The following is a 16,649-nucleotide window of genomic DNA, read 5'->3' on the forward strand; positions in this document are numbered from 1 at the left end:
TCTCTTTAAAAAGAAAACAAAACAAAACTTCGATTATTTTAAGCGAAGAAAAAGCCGTCGGTATTTATGAAGAAATACTAACCTCAGGCTCCACAAATCTAAGCTAAGCAAGCTTGGAATTATTTCCAGTTAGTATCTGGCAAGCCAGGGAAGACATATGAAAGGACCGTGTAAAGATGACAAAGCACAGAGCTGTCCCCCCCGACCCCACCCTAGCCCCACAGACGGCCGCAGCTCCTGTGTTTGCTTTCTCTCCTTTACTATCGCATCACTGCTGAAGGGTAAAAATGGAATTATCCAAATCAACACATTTTCTATGGGAAAGAGAGTCGTTACTATAGAATCTGAAAGTAACATTTCTAAAATTCCAATGCACATCAAGAGGGTAACTTAAAAAGAGAGAAAGGGAGGCTCATCTTTCCTGGTTCAGACAGTTCCTTCAGATTCCAAGAACTTGGATTTTACTCAGCAACATCTACAACACCCAAGTCTGTACAGTTCTCTCACTCAAAATGACACACAGCCCTAGAAAAACAACCTCATTTACCATTTTCATTCTTTGTTAATCTGCGGTTTTTAAAACAGAAATCTATTAACATATTAATTATACAAAATAACAAGTGTCACTGTGACTTTTTATAACTGTATTTAATATATTTTGATCATATTTATCTCCCTGTGGGTTTTTTTGATTTGATATCCTTTACCACTTAAAAATTAGTCCAGGGGGTCCTTAAAAGCAGTGAACTATCTATACATCTGGTGCTTCATTCCATGTCCTTCTGGATAGCTTGAGTCCCACAACACTATGTGTAGAAAAACAACTAAAGAAAAGCAATGATTTGGTCAAGTAAATAAAATAAAGAAAAATAAAACAACCACCCTATATTTTGCAAAGTAGAGCTTATATTCCAAAAGGATTGTGGCTTTTTGTTTTTGCTTTTGAATCCACGTGAGACTTCTACATATTAAGTTGTCTTTTATTCACTGAGCTGAATAGAACCCGACCCAGTAAGTAATGACTATACGTTTGACGTAGGATGGAAATCATAGCCAACCCTGGGATGACTGAAACAGCTCTACAGTTTGGTTGCCTCTGGTTAAACAAGAATCTCCAGCCCTTAGTAACTTCCACCAGGCAAATGTTTATTTTTGTTCTCATGTTTTTTTTCCTCCAAAGACAACTGCAACATTGGTGGTCATTACATCTGGATGTTTACATCATTCTCATACAAAAACGCTCAGAGTCACTCTCAAAGTCACAGCTCCCAGAGTTACAAAGTTTGGATATAAAAATGAATTTTTAGATCAGCTGGGAGATAATACAGCTGATTTTTAGAGGTGAAAACAACACACTATGGGAAAGACTTTTTGCAAAAATTATTATGATTGCTTTATGGTTTTATTTAAAAAACACAAAGATTATGACATATCACTTGGAAGTTTCTTTGTTGTCAGAAGCCACCTTGAAAAGGCTAAGGCATGAAAGTGAGTTTTCTGGAGCTGGCCCACTGTTTTGCATGGCCTGTAATAGGTGAGCTCTGAGATGCCGGTCCTTAGAGATTTCATCCCAGGATTGCTTCTTACTGGTGATGTGCCTTTCCTGTCACTATTACATAATGATTCGTGGGCACCAGCCTATCCTATTGGACTAATTTCTTACAGATAAACATCAAGATGTACTCTCATATAGTAACGCTGTATAGATAAATTGATGATGTCACAATTTCATTGTCAGAGAGAAGAAATAAAATGTGGCATTTGGGGCTTAGCCCCATCCAAAAAAACTCCAAGCTGCTCACCTGGCTAGCCAGGGACCCTTGAGTCAAAGAGAATAGAACCCTAGCAATTGAACCTGCCTGCCTTCCTTTCTTCTTTTCTTCCTTTCTTCCTTCCTTCCTTCCTTCCTTTAAGATTTATTTATTTTATATTTATAACTACACTGAGCTATCTTCAGATCCCATTACCGATGGTTGTAAACTACCATGTGGTTGCTGGGAATTGAACTCAGGACCTCTGGAAGAGCTGAGACATCTCTCCAGCCCAAGCCTTTTTGTCCTTAATCCCCTGCTGCTAACAGTAGAAGTTAATTACCAGAAGCCAGAGGCCTTTGGTAATCAGCGGCTTACTGACCTCATGGCACTGACACAGGTCAGTTAAAATCTACCCAGGATCTCTGCATGGGAACCAGGACACATCTGCTTGGGGTGTTCCTGCCTTGTGTCTGCCCTTTGGATTTTATTTCCTCATTCCTATTTTCTCACTTCATAACTCATTTTAATCAGCTCAAATACCATTTTCATTATGAAAATTCCATGTATCCCATGTCAGAAGCAGACTACCCTAGACTGGGGTCTTATCTTGCAGAACCTAGACCAGTGCTGTGACATAAAACTTTTAGAACAATTTTTATTAGATGTGAGGTGTGTGTATGGGGCACTTATGTGAAGGTCAGAGGATAATTTGTAGGAGTGGGTGTTTCATTCCATCATCTGGACTCAGGTCATCAGGCTTGGCACCAGACACCTCTACTTCTGAAGCATGCCACCTGCCTGCCACATAATCCTAATCATCTGAAGTAGGGGGATCAGGATTAAACGGCAGTACCTGGAGGAGGTGTGCCTGATTGCCTTATTCTGAAGCCCATCATTCTGTGCCATCCTATGCATCTGCCCTACGTTCAAAGCTACTTGCATTTGCAGAATAGTCTTTATAACCTGATTCAACTAGCAAGGTTGATGAGGAATACACAGGCAGCACAAGAAGAAGTCATTGATTCCTAAGAGGACAAGAGACTCTACAAGGGAATCCACCCTGATCCCCAAAGGTGTTTCGGGCAGAAGCAAACATTCCAGGCCAGACTGTGCTGCAGTGGCCAAGAACAGCACACACAACCCAAAACAAGACAAGGACAGACCCTACTGTGAAAGGCCATTCCAAGGGCCACCATGGTAGAGGGAGATGCAGGCCCTTATGAAGAACGAGACACTGATGTTACGTCTACCATGCTCTTTGGGATTCACTGAGCACTCACTGATCAAGTAAGGACTCATTCATGAGTAAAATATCTTTGTTTTCATAATATTTATTATTGATACGTTTACATACATTGTATTAAGATCCCTGCTCTGCCCAGATCTCCACCTGGTTCGTTGGGGAGCAGGATTAGGGTTGGCAGCTCTGGGGTCCATATGCAATAGCCACCAGTTCATCTTGTAGATGTCAGTGTACGTCTTATTACTGATGCCCCCAAAGGAAATAACTTCTAAGGGCTTATGAATACACAGACATGATTTTATCTTCTGAAACTTAATAAGTCTAATGCTGAACAAGTTGTGAGCCGTGCCATCTAACCATCAGCACCGCTACCCAGATCTCAGAGTGTGGGGTATGGGGAGAATATAGGTACATCCATGTGTTAGGAAAGAACCCTGGACCCTGAACTCAGCAGATGTATACCGATGGTGATCACAATATTCTTGGATGATTGTTTATAAAACTAAACCTGGATTAATTGTCAGCTTCAAAGTTACAAAATTAAAGTAACTAAGGAAAGAGCAACAAGGCACGACTAAAGCAAATGTAGTAGAATTTTAACAAGAGGCTTCTCCAAATGACGTTAAGAAAGAGAAGCATTAACACAGTAGTTTGTGTGCCCTCTCACACCCCATCTTCACTTCCAAGAAGTGACAGCCTTGGGCAACAGGTGATATCACCTTTGGGAGGTGATAACCAAAAGAGAATGGGACCCTCATGAAAGGGATCAGCGCTGCTTCAAAGAAGCCCCCAGAAAGCTACCTTATGACTTTTGCAGTTTATGAGAATTCAGCTCTCCCCACCCCACCCCAGCTGGACACCTGGACACATGTAAATAGATCCTGAATACCTCAGCCTCCACAATGGTACACATGTAAACCATTCACTCTATTGTTTATCAGAGCACTTACAACATTACCATATAGTTGGATATTAAATCAGTTTAGAACCATGTAACATATCCTCAGAGATTAAGGAAGGCAAAATCTATAGAACCTATAAGCTAAAAACAGGAATTTCTTCCTTTTAATTGAGTCTATTCATTGTAAAACCAGTTTTACTGACACTGAATTTAGACACCACGCAATTCATTCATTTAATGTATGTGTTTTACTCTTTCAGTATAGACATAGAGATGGGTAACCATGGCCACTACCTAAGTTTAGTATCGTTTTCCTCCAGAATGAAATCCTATACCCATTAGCACTACTGACCACCACTCCAAGCAGCCAATAATTTATTTTCTGTCTCTCTGTGGTTGCCTGTTCTGGACATGTCACAATATGTGACCTTTTGAGTACTTTCTTTCCCTTAGCAAACATTTTCAAACTTCATATGTGTTGTGGCATGCTATCGATTTCATTCCTTTGTAGTATCAAGCGGTATTCCAGCAAATCAATCTGCCACATTTTATTTATTCATTAATACACATTGAGCTTATTTCAAACTTCTTGTTTTTATGAGTAATACAGCTAAGAATGTAAAAATTCATGTTTTTATGAGGAGATTTCATTTATCTTGGGTATATATGTAGAATGGCAGCTACTCACTGAATCTGGTTGGAAACTCCCAGACTATTTCTTTTCTTCTTTTTTTAAAAAATGTTTTTATTGGCTATTTTTATTTACATTTCAAATGTTACTCCCTTTCCCAGTTTCCTGTCCATAAACTCCCTATCCCATCCCTCACCCCCTTCTTCTATGAGGGTGTTTCCTCACCCAACCACCCACCCCTTCCCGCCGCCCTGCCCTGACATTTCCCTACACTGGGGGTCCATCCTTGGCAGGACCAAGGGCTTATCCTCCCATTGGTGCCCAACAGAGCCATCCTCTGCTACGGATACAGCTGGGGCTATGGGTCTGTCCATGTGTACTCTTTGGGCAGTGGTTTAGTCCCTCAGAGCTCTGGTTGGTTGGTATTGTTGTTCTTACGGGGTTGCAAGATCCTTCAGCTCCTTCAATCCTTTCTCTATCTCACTCCTCTACTGGGGACCCTGTTCTCAGTTCAATGGTTGGCTGCTAGCATTTGCTTCTGTATTTGTCATGCTCTGGTTGAGCCTCTCAGGAGACAGCTATATCAGGCTCCTGTCAGCATGAACTTCTTGGCTTCATCAATATTGTCTAGGTTTGGTGGATATATATACACATACATACATGCTGGATCCTCAGGTGAGGCAGTCTCTGAATGACCATTCCTTCAGTCTCTGCTCCACACATCAGTCTCCATATCTCTCCTATGAATATTTTTGTTCCCCCTTTTTAGAAGGACTGAACCATCTGCACTTTAGTCATCCTTCTTCTTGAGCTTCATGTGTTCTGTGGATTGTATCTTGCACAATTTGAGCTTTTGGGCTAATATCTATTTATCAGGGAGTACATACACTATGTGGTTTTTTGTGATTGGGTTACCTCACTCAGGATGATATTTTCTAGTTCCATTCATTTGCCTATGAGTTTCATAAAGTCATTGTTTTTCATAGTGGAGTAGTATTCCATTGTGTAGATGTACCACATCTTCTGTATCCATTCCTCTGGTGAAGGGCATCTGGGTTCTTTCCAGCTTCTGGGTATTATAAATAAGACTGTAATGAACATAGTGGAGCACGTGTCTTTGTTATATGTTGGAGCATCTTTTGGGTATATGCCCAAGAGGGGTATAGCTGGATCCTCAGGTAGTGCAATGTCCAATTTTCTGAGGAACCTCCAGACTGATTTCCAGAATGGTTGTACCAGTCTGCAATCCCACCAACAATGGAGGAGTGTTCCTCTTTCTCCACATCCTCTCCAGCATCTGTTGTCACCTGGGTTTTTGATCTTAGCCATTCTGACTGGTGTGAGGTGGAATCTCAGGGTTGTTTTGATTTACATTTCCCCAGTGACTAAGGATGTTGAACATTTCTTTAGGTACTTCTCAGCCATTCAATATTCCTCAGCTGAGAATTCTTTGTTTAGCTCTGTACCCCATTTTTTAATAGGATTATTTGACTCTCTAGAGTCTAATTTCTTGAGTTCTTTGTACATATTGGATATTAGTCCTCTATAAGATATAGGATTGGTAAAGATCTTTTCCCAATTTGTTGGTTGCCATTTTGTCCTAATGACAGTGTCCTTTGCCTTACCGACGCTTTGCAGTTTTATGAGATCCCATTTGTCGACTCTTGATCTTAGAGCATGAGCCATTGGTGGTTTTTGTTCAGGAAATTTTCCCCAGTGCCCATGTGTTCAAGGCTCTTCCCCACTTTCTCTTCTATTAGTTTTAGTGTATCTGGTTTTATGTGGAGGTCTTTGATCCACTTGGACTTGAGCTTTGTACAAGGAGATAAGAATAGATCAATTTGCATTCTTCTACATGCTGACCTCCATATGAACCAGCACCATTAGTTGAAAAGGCTGTCTTTTTTCCATTGGATGGTTTTAGCTCCTTTGTCAAAGATCATGTGACCATAGGTGTGTGGGTTCATTTCTGGTCTTCAATTCTATTCCATTGATCTTCATGCCTTTCTCTGTACCAATACCATACAGTTTTTATCACTATTTCTCTGTAATACAGCTTGAGGTCAGGTATGGTGATCCCCCAGAAGTTCTTTCACTGTTGAGAATAGTTTTTGCTAACCTGGGTTTTTTTGTTATTCCAAATGAATTTGCAAATTGCTCTTTCTAACTCTATGAAGAAATGAGTTGGAATTTTGATGGGGATTACAATGAATCTGTAGATTAGCTGGTAGAAGCATAGAATGGTAGTCTAACCAGCAGTATTTGAGGGTCTCAACTTCTTTACCTACCCAGGGCAGATATTCTCTCCACACTCAATGCAAAATTTAGTGTGATAGTCTTACTCTTTGATTATTAATCATTATAATCTATTGACTTGCTTATTTTTATTCTATGTATATGAGTGTTTGCCTGAATGTTTGTACATGCTCCATGCATGTGTCTGATGTCTGAGGGGAAAAGAAGAGAATGTTGGATTCTTCTGGAACTAAGGTATAGATATTGTAAACTTCCATATGGTATGGAGAATTGAATCAGGGTCCTTTGGAAGAGCAGCCATGGCTCTTAACCATTGTTCCATCCCTTTTAATCTTACGTGAATATTCTATACCATTCCCTTCATCTGCATTACTTAAGAATTGATTTACACCTTATTACTGCCATAGCAAACTGAATGGATCTATGTTCCTGTGAAATCTCACAGTGTCTAATTAAAAATAATACACACGGACACACATACACACACACACATACACACACACACACACTTTTCAAAATTAAAGACCAAAACCACATCACAAATATATAATGTAAGCAATCCAAAACAATCTATGAATTAACTAAAAGAGCTCAGAAGGAGGGCCTGAGAGATAGCTCAATGGCTGCTCGTCCAGAGGACCCTGATTCGATTCCCAACACCCACATGGAAACTTACAACCTTCTGTAACACAATCCCAGGGGACTTGATACCCTCTTGTGGCCTTTAAGGGCACTTTATGAACATGGGTACAGAGATAAGATCAGGCAAAGTAACCATACACACAAGATAAAAAATAAAGGGAAAAATATAAGGCCAATGGAAAGAGGTATATCTAGTGAGAGAGCAGAAGAGTGGGGAGAGAGAGATGAGAGATGAGAGATGAGAGATGAGAGAGAGAGAGAGAGAGAGAGTGAGTGCCTGGGAGCTTCTTGCTTCATGCAAAATAAAGATGGTTGCAGGAAAGCACAGGTGATTTTTCATTCATTCATTCATTCATTTTGAGACGCTTCTCCACAAGTACACTGGAATAGAAGGAGAATGGTCCAGACACAAATAAAAGGGACTTCAAAGGGGATCTGATAGGGAAGCTAGGACATATTAATAACTACCACAGACAGATGAGGCCCTCCACAAGCAAGTCCTTGCTCTTGGCATAATAATTTGAGAAGATAGTCATCCCCCTGCTCACCAGTGAGAGTTGGGGGAGGAGAATATTGTACACCCAAGCCTGTCACTCCTTAAATGTGGCATTTTGTTTTTGAGACAGGATCTTGCTATGTATCCCAGGCTTGTCTTGAACTCAGCACATAGTCCAAGCTGGCTGTAACTCATGCCAATCCTGTTCAGCCTGCCAAGCGGGGAGATTACAGGCGTGAGCCATAGCACCTGGCTTTAATTATGGAGTTTTAGGCTAAGTGGTTGCTGAGCTTATTGTCAATGTACTGAAGCAAACTCAACTGCATCATAGCTCATCCTCCCTGGTGAGGTGCCCTTGCTTCTGTCTTCATAGTCTTAGAAGTAGCACTGTCATGATTTTGACCCACTGCCATTTAACCTGTGGTCCAGGGACATCACCACAGAGCCATTCCCTTCATCTCCTCTAAATTCATGCTTGCCACTTCTAAACTCTTGTTTGGGAATAAGAGATGTGTTAACCACTCCTGCAGAAAAGTCAAGTCCATAATGTAATGAGTCTGTGAGTTCTCCCTTGCATTAAAAGAAATGCCTTGATAGCAACTGCTTTGACTCTTTCCAAGAGGCTCTCTGATAAGATTGCCAGGAGCTGAGTTTGAGAAGAGGAAAAGGTTCCTGCAGTATAGAGGAGGGAAGCTGGGGGAAGCTTCACTGACTGCACACTTTACATGTTCCTCTGCCTCGAATGCTCTTCCCCTGTACAGTTCACATCTCATGTCCTTTTGACTTCTCCATGTATCATGAAGATTCCTTGGCTACCTCTATAAAACCCCATCCATCCCTATTGTCCCACAGACCCTGTCCTCTGCTTCAATTTACAATATGTTGTTAATCACTCTTGGCAAAAAGTGTATTTATTTGCCCCTTGTCTGTCTCTTTTCTTTGAATGCTATGCCTCTGAAGTGAATGGCTTATCTACTTTGTATAAGTGCTCAATAAAGACTGGCTTTGCAAATATAGCTCAAATTGTTATGTACTTTATATATAGTGCCATTTTAATCCCTTTTAAGTCAGTACCCTTTGGGGTCAAATGACCCTTTCACAGGGGTCACCTAAGACCATTAAAAAACTCAGATGTTTATATTACAATTAATAATAGTAGTAAATTACATTTATGAAGGAGCAACAGAAATAATTTTATGGTTGGGGGTCACCACAACATGAGAAACTGTATTAAAGCCTCACAGCATTAGGAAGGTTGAGAACCTCCATTTTAAGGATAAAACATCAATATTTTCATATAGACAAGAAAAAGGAGGTTGGTTAGACAAACCGCAGTTTAGAAAATAGAATGTCACAGTCAAATGCAGGGTTCATGGAACCAGATGATCTGGGGCACAGAACAGCTCAGCCATAGCCTGCCTTGGTAACGTTGGGTGGGTTGCTGAGCCGTATGAGCTTTGGGATTGTTTTCATCTTAAAGTGTGGTTCCAGCAATGCTGCTTCGTCATCATGGGAGAAGCCTCTGTTTACCTATGAAGCCCTTAAACAGTTCATGGCTCACAGTAGGTGTCAAGCAAACGTCAAGTAAAAAGCTAACTTTCTCATTCTGACTTCCTACTCACATACAACTTCCTGATGATACTGGGCTTTCTGGTTCGCCCATCTAATAGGAAGTGCAGATGGCACTACCCTGGCTTTTATGTGCTTCTCATCATGAACTAGGGAGTTGCTCAAGGTACAAACAGGCCAGGACTCTGGACAAGGCTGAGGCTCAGACTCCACCAATGTCTTGCACAATGGCTCAGTGATTCCTAGCACCCTCTCTGAACAAAACTACCGTTTTTTTCACCCACGTGTCTACAACACAAGTTACAGAACTGAGGAGAAGAAGTGTTGCCTGAGAATTCTTTTCTCTTGTCAGTGGAAAATGCTAAGAGAGGGCAGATAGAAGAGCATTCAGGGAGACATGGCTCTCAAACCTGCTTCTCTTACTGACATACAAGACTATCTATGTGTATATAGTATATTGTATATTGGCCTGTGCAGGTTTGTTTGTGATGGAATGTTTGACCTCACTGGAAAGAGCAACCGCAGTCACTCAGGGTGCAGCTCACTAGGGTGGCTCACTCCGGTTACCTTGCCCTGATGATCGTGTTTCATCTCCCAGCCCCTTGGTAGTTCCAGCTGTTTGTTAGCAAACATGTTGAGGAATCCCACGAGGTCCCTGTTATGCTGATAGCGTTCAAAGTGGTGGGTGTCCCGCCGGACTTTGGTGATCATGTGCTTCAAACACGTGTTGTTTGTAAACATGCGGTAGGCACTCTGGAGGAAAGAACAGAGAATGTCTGTTAGCCTGCCTGTGTATACCACGGCATGCTGGTTACTGCTTGAGATATAACAGTTCTCTTATAGTATGTAAAGCACATACACAGGCTTCAGCACAGCTCCAGACCCACAAGAGAAGCATCCGGTAGAGCAAAGAGACTTGAACATACAGAAACTGTAGCTGGTTTCTAGCTTTCTAAAGAACAGGTATCTTGGAGTATTCCTTTCACATGAGATATTGGGTCCCAGCACTGGTTTTAGCAAAGCGCATAATCATAAGTATGTGATGGTGGGACTAAACATATCACATGACAGTGAACCCCAATAGCTTGTTCTTCCTCCAGCTTTTGACCAGACCACTGGCTCAGAGGCTCAGACAGTCTAGGAACATAGTGCTAAAGCCCAAGCTGTACGGGGAATGCTTGCCCTCTATCTGAACTTCAGAAGCACACACACTACCAAGGTGAGTTGCTCACACTGTCAGTCATGTCCATGGAGACTACAGCAGAGGCACTCATTTCAAGACCCCGGGGTGGGGGTTGCAGACAGTCAGGGAACAGCTTAGAGACCGTACCCCACTGTTTTGTTTGGGTGTTTGCCCCCCAACCTTGACAATACACACACAGCTGCACACAAGTTCAATAAAATACCACATCCAACAAAAGAAAAGAAAGATTGTTTTGCAATAGACCACAGTTTTTTTTTATAAATTTATTTTTTTAAAGATTTATTTATTTTACGTGAGTACACGTTAACTGTCAGACACACAAGAGAAGGGCATCAGATCCCATTACAGATGGTTGTGAGCCACCATGTGGTTGCTGGGATTTGAACTCAGGACCTCAGGAAGAGCAGTCGGTGCTCTTAACCACTGAGCCATCTCTCCAGCCCAATATTGACCACAGTTTTAACTCATTATCAAAGATTGCAAAGACTGCTTGTGTCACAGACTGCCCCACACCGGTTTTTCAACAAATGCATGTACTAGGCAACAGAAAGAGAACACCTCTATGGGATCTGTGTTCTTGAATTGGTAGGAAGATGATACCCAGGAAATTGACTAGGCTAGGAATGATCTACCCTGGAGTCTACTCCTCAAGGATAGAGTGAAGGGCTTCCAGCCCCTATCTTCAGCATCTCAGCGGTACTAGGGATGATTGAGTCGAGAGGGGGAGGCCTTTGGCCTTTTCTTCATGGGTTTTGTTATTTCTGCCAGTCTAAGATAGTTCAAAGTAACCCCCAAAGACAGCAGAGTACCTGGAAACTGTCAATGCAGTAACAATTTACTGTCTATGCTGTGTTCAGTCATATTAATTCAAATATGAATACATGTGGCAGCCATCTCTCCAGAGTCCCTCAGTGTAGTCACATTCAGCTCACAGAATTTATGAGCCATTGGGAATCCCTATGGAGACTTCTTCCCTTTGGTGTAGAAAGCACGGAAGTGGGAACTCTCAAGCTTGGCTTGTGAGTATGTTGGGATCCAGAGAACCCTAATAACCTGATTTGGAAAGAGAATAACCCTCTGTTAGCTTAAGTCACTGACACGAGTTAGGTCCTTTTCTGTGAACAACAAAAAGTATTCTTAATAGCTCTTTGTTGTAGATAGTTTTTGCTTTGCTTTTAAAACATTTTTCCTGTCAAAACACTTATGAGGGAGAGTGGGAAGAAGGAGGGAGGGAAAGAAGAAGGGAAGAAGAACGAAGGGAAGGGAGAAGGAGAAAGGGAGGGCGTGCGATTAGCCATAATAAACGATCTGCTCTCCAATCTTAATTCCTTAAACTGGAGTCTCAAATGCTTTGAAGTATTTTAACCCTCCAGTCTAAATGAGAATTGTTGCTGATGACTAGAAGCAGTTGTGTGGTCCAGAGCCTCAGTACTGCAAAGCAGGCAGGGGCTCAAGGGACACAGAACATGGGAAAATGATATCACAAAAACAGGGAGGACTAACAAAATTATCTGGAGGTTGCCAGTGAGAACCTTGGACTAGTCCATAATCCTGTGGCTACCCCTGACTTGAAGTTTTCACTGACACCAACAGGCTCATGCTTCCCGCATTGGCTCTGTTCTCCTCATACTTGCCCATGGCAAGCTTCAATGCCAGAGACCACACCAGTCTGTGTCGCTCCTTTCAAGTTGTACTCTCTAACAAGGCTCCCTGGGAGGAAATTATTGCATGATGATTGTGTTGAAGAGATCTTTCACTGGTCATTGTTCTAAGTGGGTGTGCCAAGTAGACAGGACACAGTGATTCCTGATCTAGAGCACCAAGCACATTCCTCCTGTCTACTGAGGAGAGGCAGCAGAACTCCAGTAGAGCAGGATGTGGCAGTTAGGGTCAGGAACCCATGCCAGCCTTGGGCTTGATGTAATTCCCTTTGCATGGACAGCTCCTTACTCGTGGGAATCTTACCTGGGTCTTATAATTAATTATATCCTTTTATCTTCCTCCTCCCCACTCAGACACATAACGCAGTGCCAGGTTTGACTGATCTTGGAAAAAACACCTATCAAAGTAAATTAAGTGTAAGAACTATTTTTCCCTCATTAGTAAGTAGTAAACAACCATTAGATTCACAGCCTTTTCAAGTCTATGGAAAAAACACTCACATGACCGTCAGGGTCTAAAGAAAACACCCTCCCTAGACAGGTACATTTCATAAATAAAATTTTTTGAACAAACATATATATAAACATATAACACATACACTGTTGTGTATATATATATACATATACAATGTATAATGTATATATATATGCATATAGAGTTATAGATCAGCTAATGTTTAAAAGAATATTTGTATTCCAGTTTACATAAAATTATGTTATCACAGCCGCAGTGACAAAACGATCTCATTTGCCTCAATCTGGTCAACTATGAGAGAGTAATAATAAGTCTTCTAATTTTTCATAACATAGTAAGACTCAAAACTAGTAGAATAAAGAATATGAAATTGCTTTGAAGAGGTAAAGGCCATTATGAAATATATGATATATGTAATTAAAAGACAGTATGGGGGGTTTCTCCCAATCTAGCTATGTTAGAACAGACAAGTACAGTAGTAAAACTATTTTCTACTTTCAGCCTTTGAAGCTTGTGGTCTGGCAGCCTACTTCCTATTAACTGAGGGGTCTCATAACCTGTCATTAACTATGTGCTAAGTTCTGCCTGTGTAAAACCCTGAGGACACAGACCTGAGCACTCACAATCAGGCCCATTATGGGGAGAATAACAAAAGTCAGAAGGGTGAAGAACATGCTAGAACAAACTGACAGTCGGCAAAGCTGAGAGACAGCAGGTGGGCTCAGACTGACCGAGTGGGTCTCAGCGGAGGGTGACTCTGGCAAGGCCCTGCTTTAAGAGAAAGGAAGGTTCCCCGTTTCCCTTGTGGGGGCTAGTGGTCTAGTTAGGTAAATGGGTTGGATTTCTCATCCAGAACAGTAGGTTAGAACACAACCTCATGGAACTGCGCAGGACATTCTCACTGGGAGTGGGAGTGTGAGCTCCACTGTGGAGTTACTGTGTAACCGAGCAGGCAAGTAAGTGTTAAAGGACGGCTGACCAACATGAAGTTTTGGTTTTCCTTGGTGGGAAGAATCACCCCTTCCTAGCTCTTTCCTCTGTACAAGCATAGGTACTCTGAATTTAGATTTGGGAAATAACCTCACTGACTGGCTACCAATGCCTCTCATGCTCATACGAGCAAGCGTCAGTGATGTTATCCATTACTCACTAAACAAAACTCACTCATAACAAAGGCAGGGAATGCTGGCTCCAGAGTAGGCCAGCAGTATGTGGGAATAGTACTTTATACCACGGTCTGCATTAATACTATGTTTACTTAATTTGATTTTAGATCATTTAATTTTTAAATTATTTCACCAAGTTTTGAATAGTGTTTCACAATAGCATGGAGGGGAACTTACATTTGTTAGCAGAAACCCCTGCAGATTGTCAGTTCTTGTACTGTGTAACAGCAGTAACTCTTGATGCTTCAGAGTATATTAAAGATGATATTTATAAACTTTAAAACAACTTTTTTTATTAAGAACTAGATGAGTTTATGGAATTTAGATGAGTGAATGGATGCATTTCTAAAGATCATTAAAAGTCAGGGTAATAATTTTAGCACGAATGTTGTAAATATCATTCTGCTACATATAATTATATATATATACACACACACACACATATATATATATATATATATATAATGTTAGTTAGACAAACACAGGCATCTTGACTCTAAAACATTGGGCAGAGTAACAAAGTCTTGAGGAAGTTTAGATTAATTTTGATCTCCACCAGAAGAGGGCAGTAGAATATGTGTGAAAGTTACCAAACCACAAATGAGAAGCCTCAAACCCTCTCTGTTTTCCTCACTGTATGGCATCTGTGTACCTGTTTATGTTCGTTCTGCCAACACAGACCATTGTGTGAATTGCTGCTACGTGAGGTATGCTTTCCATGCTGACCTTTCAACGCAACTTGTCTCTTCAAATTGTTTTAATAAACAAGGAGAGTTACAAATCTCAACACTTCTTTTGAATGTTGAATATTTACAATAACGTAAATACTGAAACAGCTGTACGCTAGCTACAAATAATTCAGTCAAAAACTAGGAAAATAAAAAGCAAATTAAAAATTCAAGAAAGCTTGCTTTATAATATTTGCTACTAATCCCCAAATAAGGGGAAAAAAAAACATGTCTGTAAAAAAGTTAAGCCTATGCATCCATACCTAAGACCTTAATGAAAATTTCTAGGAATTTTAATTTATGCTGAATATAAGTCAGAATGTAGATTCTAATCTACAGAATTTAAATTTTATAGACATGTATCTTTTTAGCCATTAATGAATACAGTTTGGGTGGAAGGAAGGGAACAAAAAGCAAAACCTTCAGGGAAGACTATTTTTAACTACAGATGCGTTATCCAGAGAAAGGAATTTTCAAATTACACCCAAGTGTAGAGCAGAGAAAGCTAGCACCTTGTGAAAAGAGAGTACTCAGGAAAGCCTGAGTAGAACTGCTGTTTGCCAGTGTCCAGGGCTCACAGGCCTCAGCTTCCAGGAATGCAGCTATGCCATGTTTACTTACTTACTAAAGACCACACAGACTCCTGGGACTCACTGCAGCCCTGTTAGATCAGAGCCTGCAAGGAACCAAAAATTTGCATTTATCTGAAAAAAACCTGTCCAGTTAAAAACCACAGCTCATCAACTGGCTAATGGTACTGCAGATACGAAGAGCTTGTAGCTGACAGCTAAGGCAGAGAAGTCAGCCGCTCCACTTAGTGACGTCACTGGTAGTCTGAACTCAGCCGGGGTTGGGAAGAAGTCACGCTGCAGAAAACGGTTAAGGAAAACCAGGGTTTGATTCCTTGTTTTGTGACCGGTCCAGACCGTGGGCCGAATGTCTGACTACAAACAAGTTATCACTAACGCCTTTTTGGCACACAGGTCTTCATACTGCCCTTGTCTTAAAACGTTTATCCTTTGCGGAAAAGAGAAAGTTCTGTAGACCAAAGAACCTGCTAGAGATGCTAACAAAACCTCAAATCAAATGGAGCTGTTACATCAGAAGCAGCTCCCAGATACAAAGTGAAGAAGTGTATTTCCTGACACAACTAAAAAGGCAATGACTTCAGAGGCAGGAGTCTGGGGGTGCAGCTTTCCTCTTCACTGCTGTCTTACTTACCAACATGAAGCACTCCTGTTCTAAATACACCTGTCCATTAATAAGGGTGGCAAAATCAATAAAATCCTCACTGTTATTTGTAAAGCATATCCTATAATTCCTCTATATTGACAAACTTATTATAAAGAAAAAAACACAGGCACACATACACGAATGCACAGAGAGCCCCCTCCCCTACACCACAGAGCCATGTAACTCAGGCCGGCTCTCGCTTAAGCCAAAGACGACCTTGAACTTGTGATCCTCTGCTTCCCTCTACCTCTCCCTGGGGTTAGTTACAGGAATACATCATACTTGGTTCAACTGGGTTGGAACCCAGGGCTCTCGGCAGGCCAAGTGACCTAAACAAAAAGAAGCCCTTTTCCTCCACATATGGTTATGCAAATGGTTAGAAGGAGTGATGTCCGTTTCCCCTCCAGAACACAGCACACAGAGCTCCGCATGTCTGCCTCTCTAGTGATACGCACTCATCCAAGTCACTTCTATGCCTAGTCAAATGCCTTTCACGTGTCTGCCTCGTAAGGCCCGTTCTCTGCAAAGCATCCAGAGCAAACTTTTAGAAATCCAAGTCACTCCCGCGGAACAAGCACATTTAGAAGAAAGTTCATGTAAAGCCCAAGTTGATTCCCAGATCGTGTAAACACTCTATTTAGTATGTGTGTTCAGTTCTCCGAACTTTACTGTGTAGCATGTCAAACTCCT

General features: G+C 41.3%; 1 protein-coding gene across 7 annotated transcripts in view; it reads right to left on the reverse strand.

Moving 5' to 3' along the window:
- The window catches only part of Hecw2 (HECT, C2 and WW domain containing E3 ubiquitin protein ligase 2), a 393,569-nt gene that overhangs the window by 95,584 nt on the left and 281,336 nt on the right, over positions 1 to 16,649 (reverse strand). For all 7 annotated transcript variants that reach the window (XM_039083599.2, XM_017596447.3, XM_039083600.2 and 4 more), the window contains one exon: positions 10,060 to 10,245. In XM_039083599.2, the coding sequence (XP_038939527.1) occupies positions 10,060 to 10,245 (186 nt within the window). The remainder of the gene's footprint in view (positions 1 to 10,059; positions 10,246 to 16,649) is intronic.

Source organism: Rattus norvegicus, chromosome 9 (assembly GCF_036323735.1).
Source record: "Rattus norvegicus strain BN/NHsdMcwi chromosome 9, GRCr8, whole genome shotgun sequence".
NCBI lineage: Eukaryota > Metazoa > Chordata > Mammalia > Rodentia > Muridae > Rattus > Rattus norvegicus.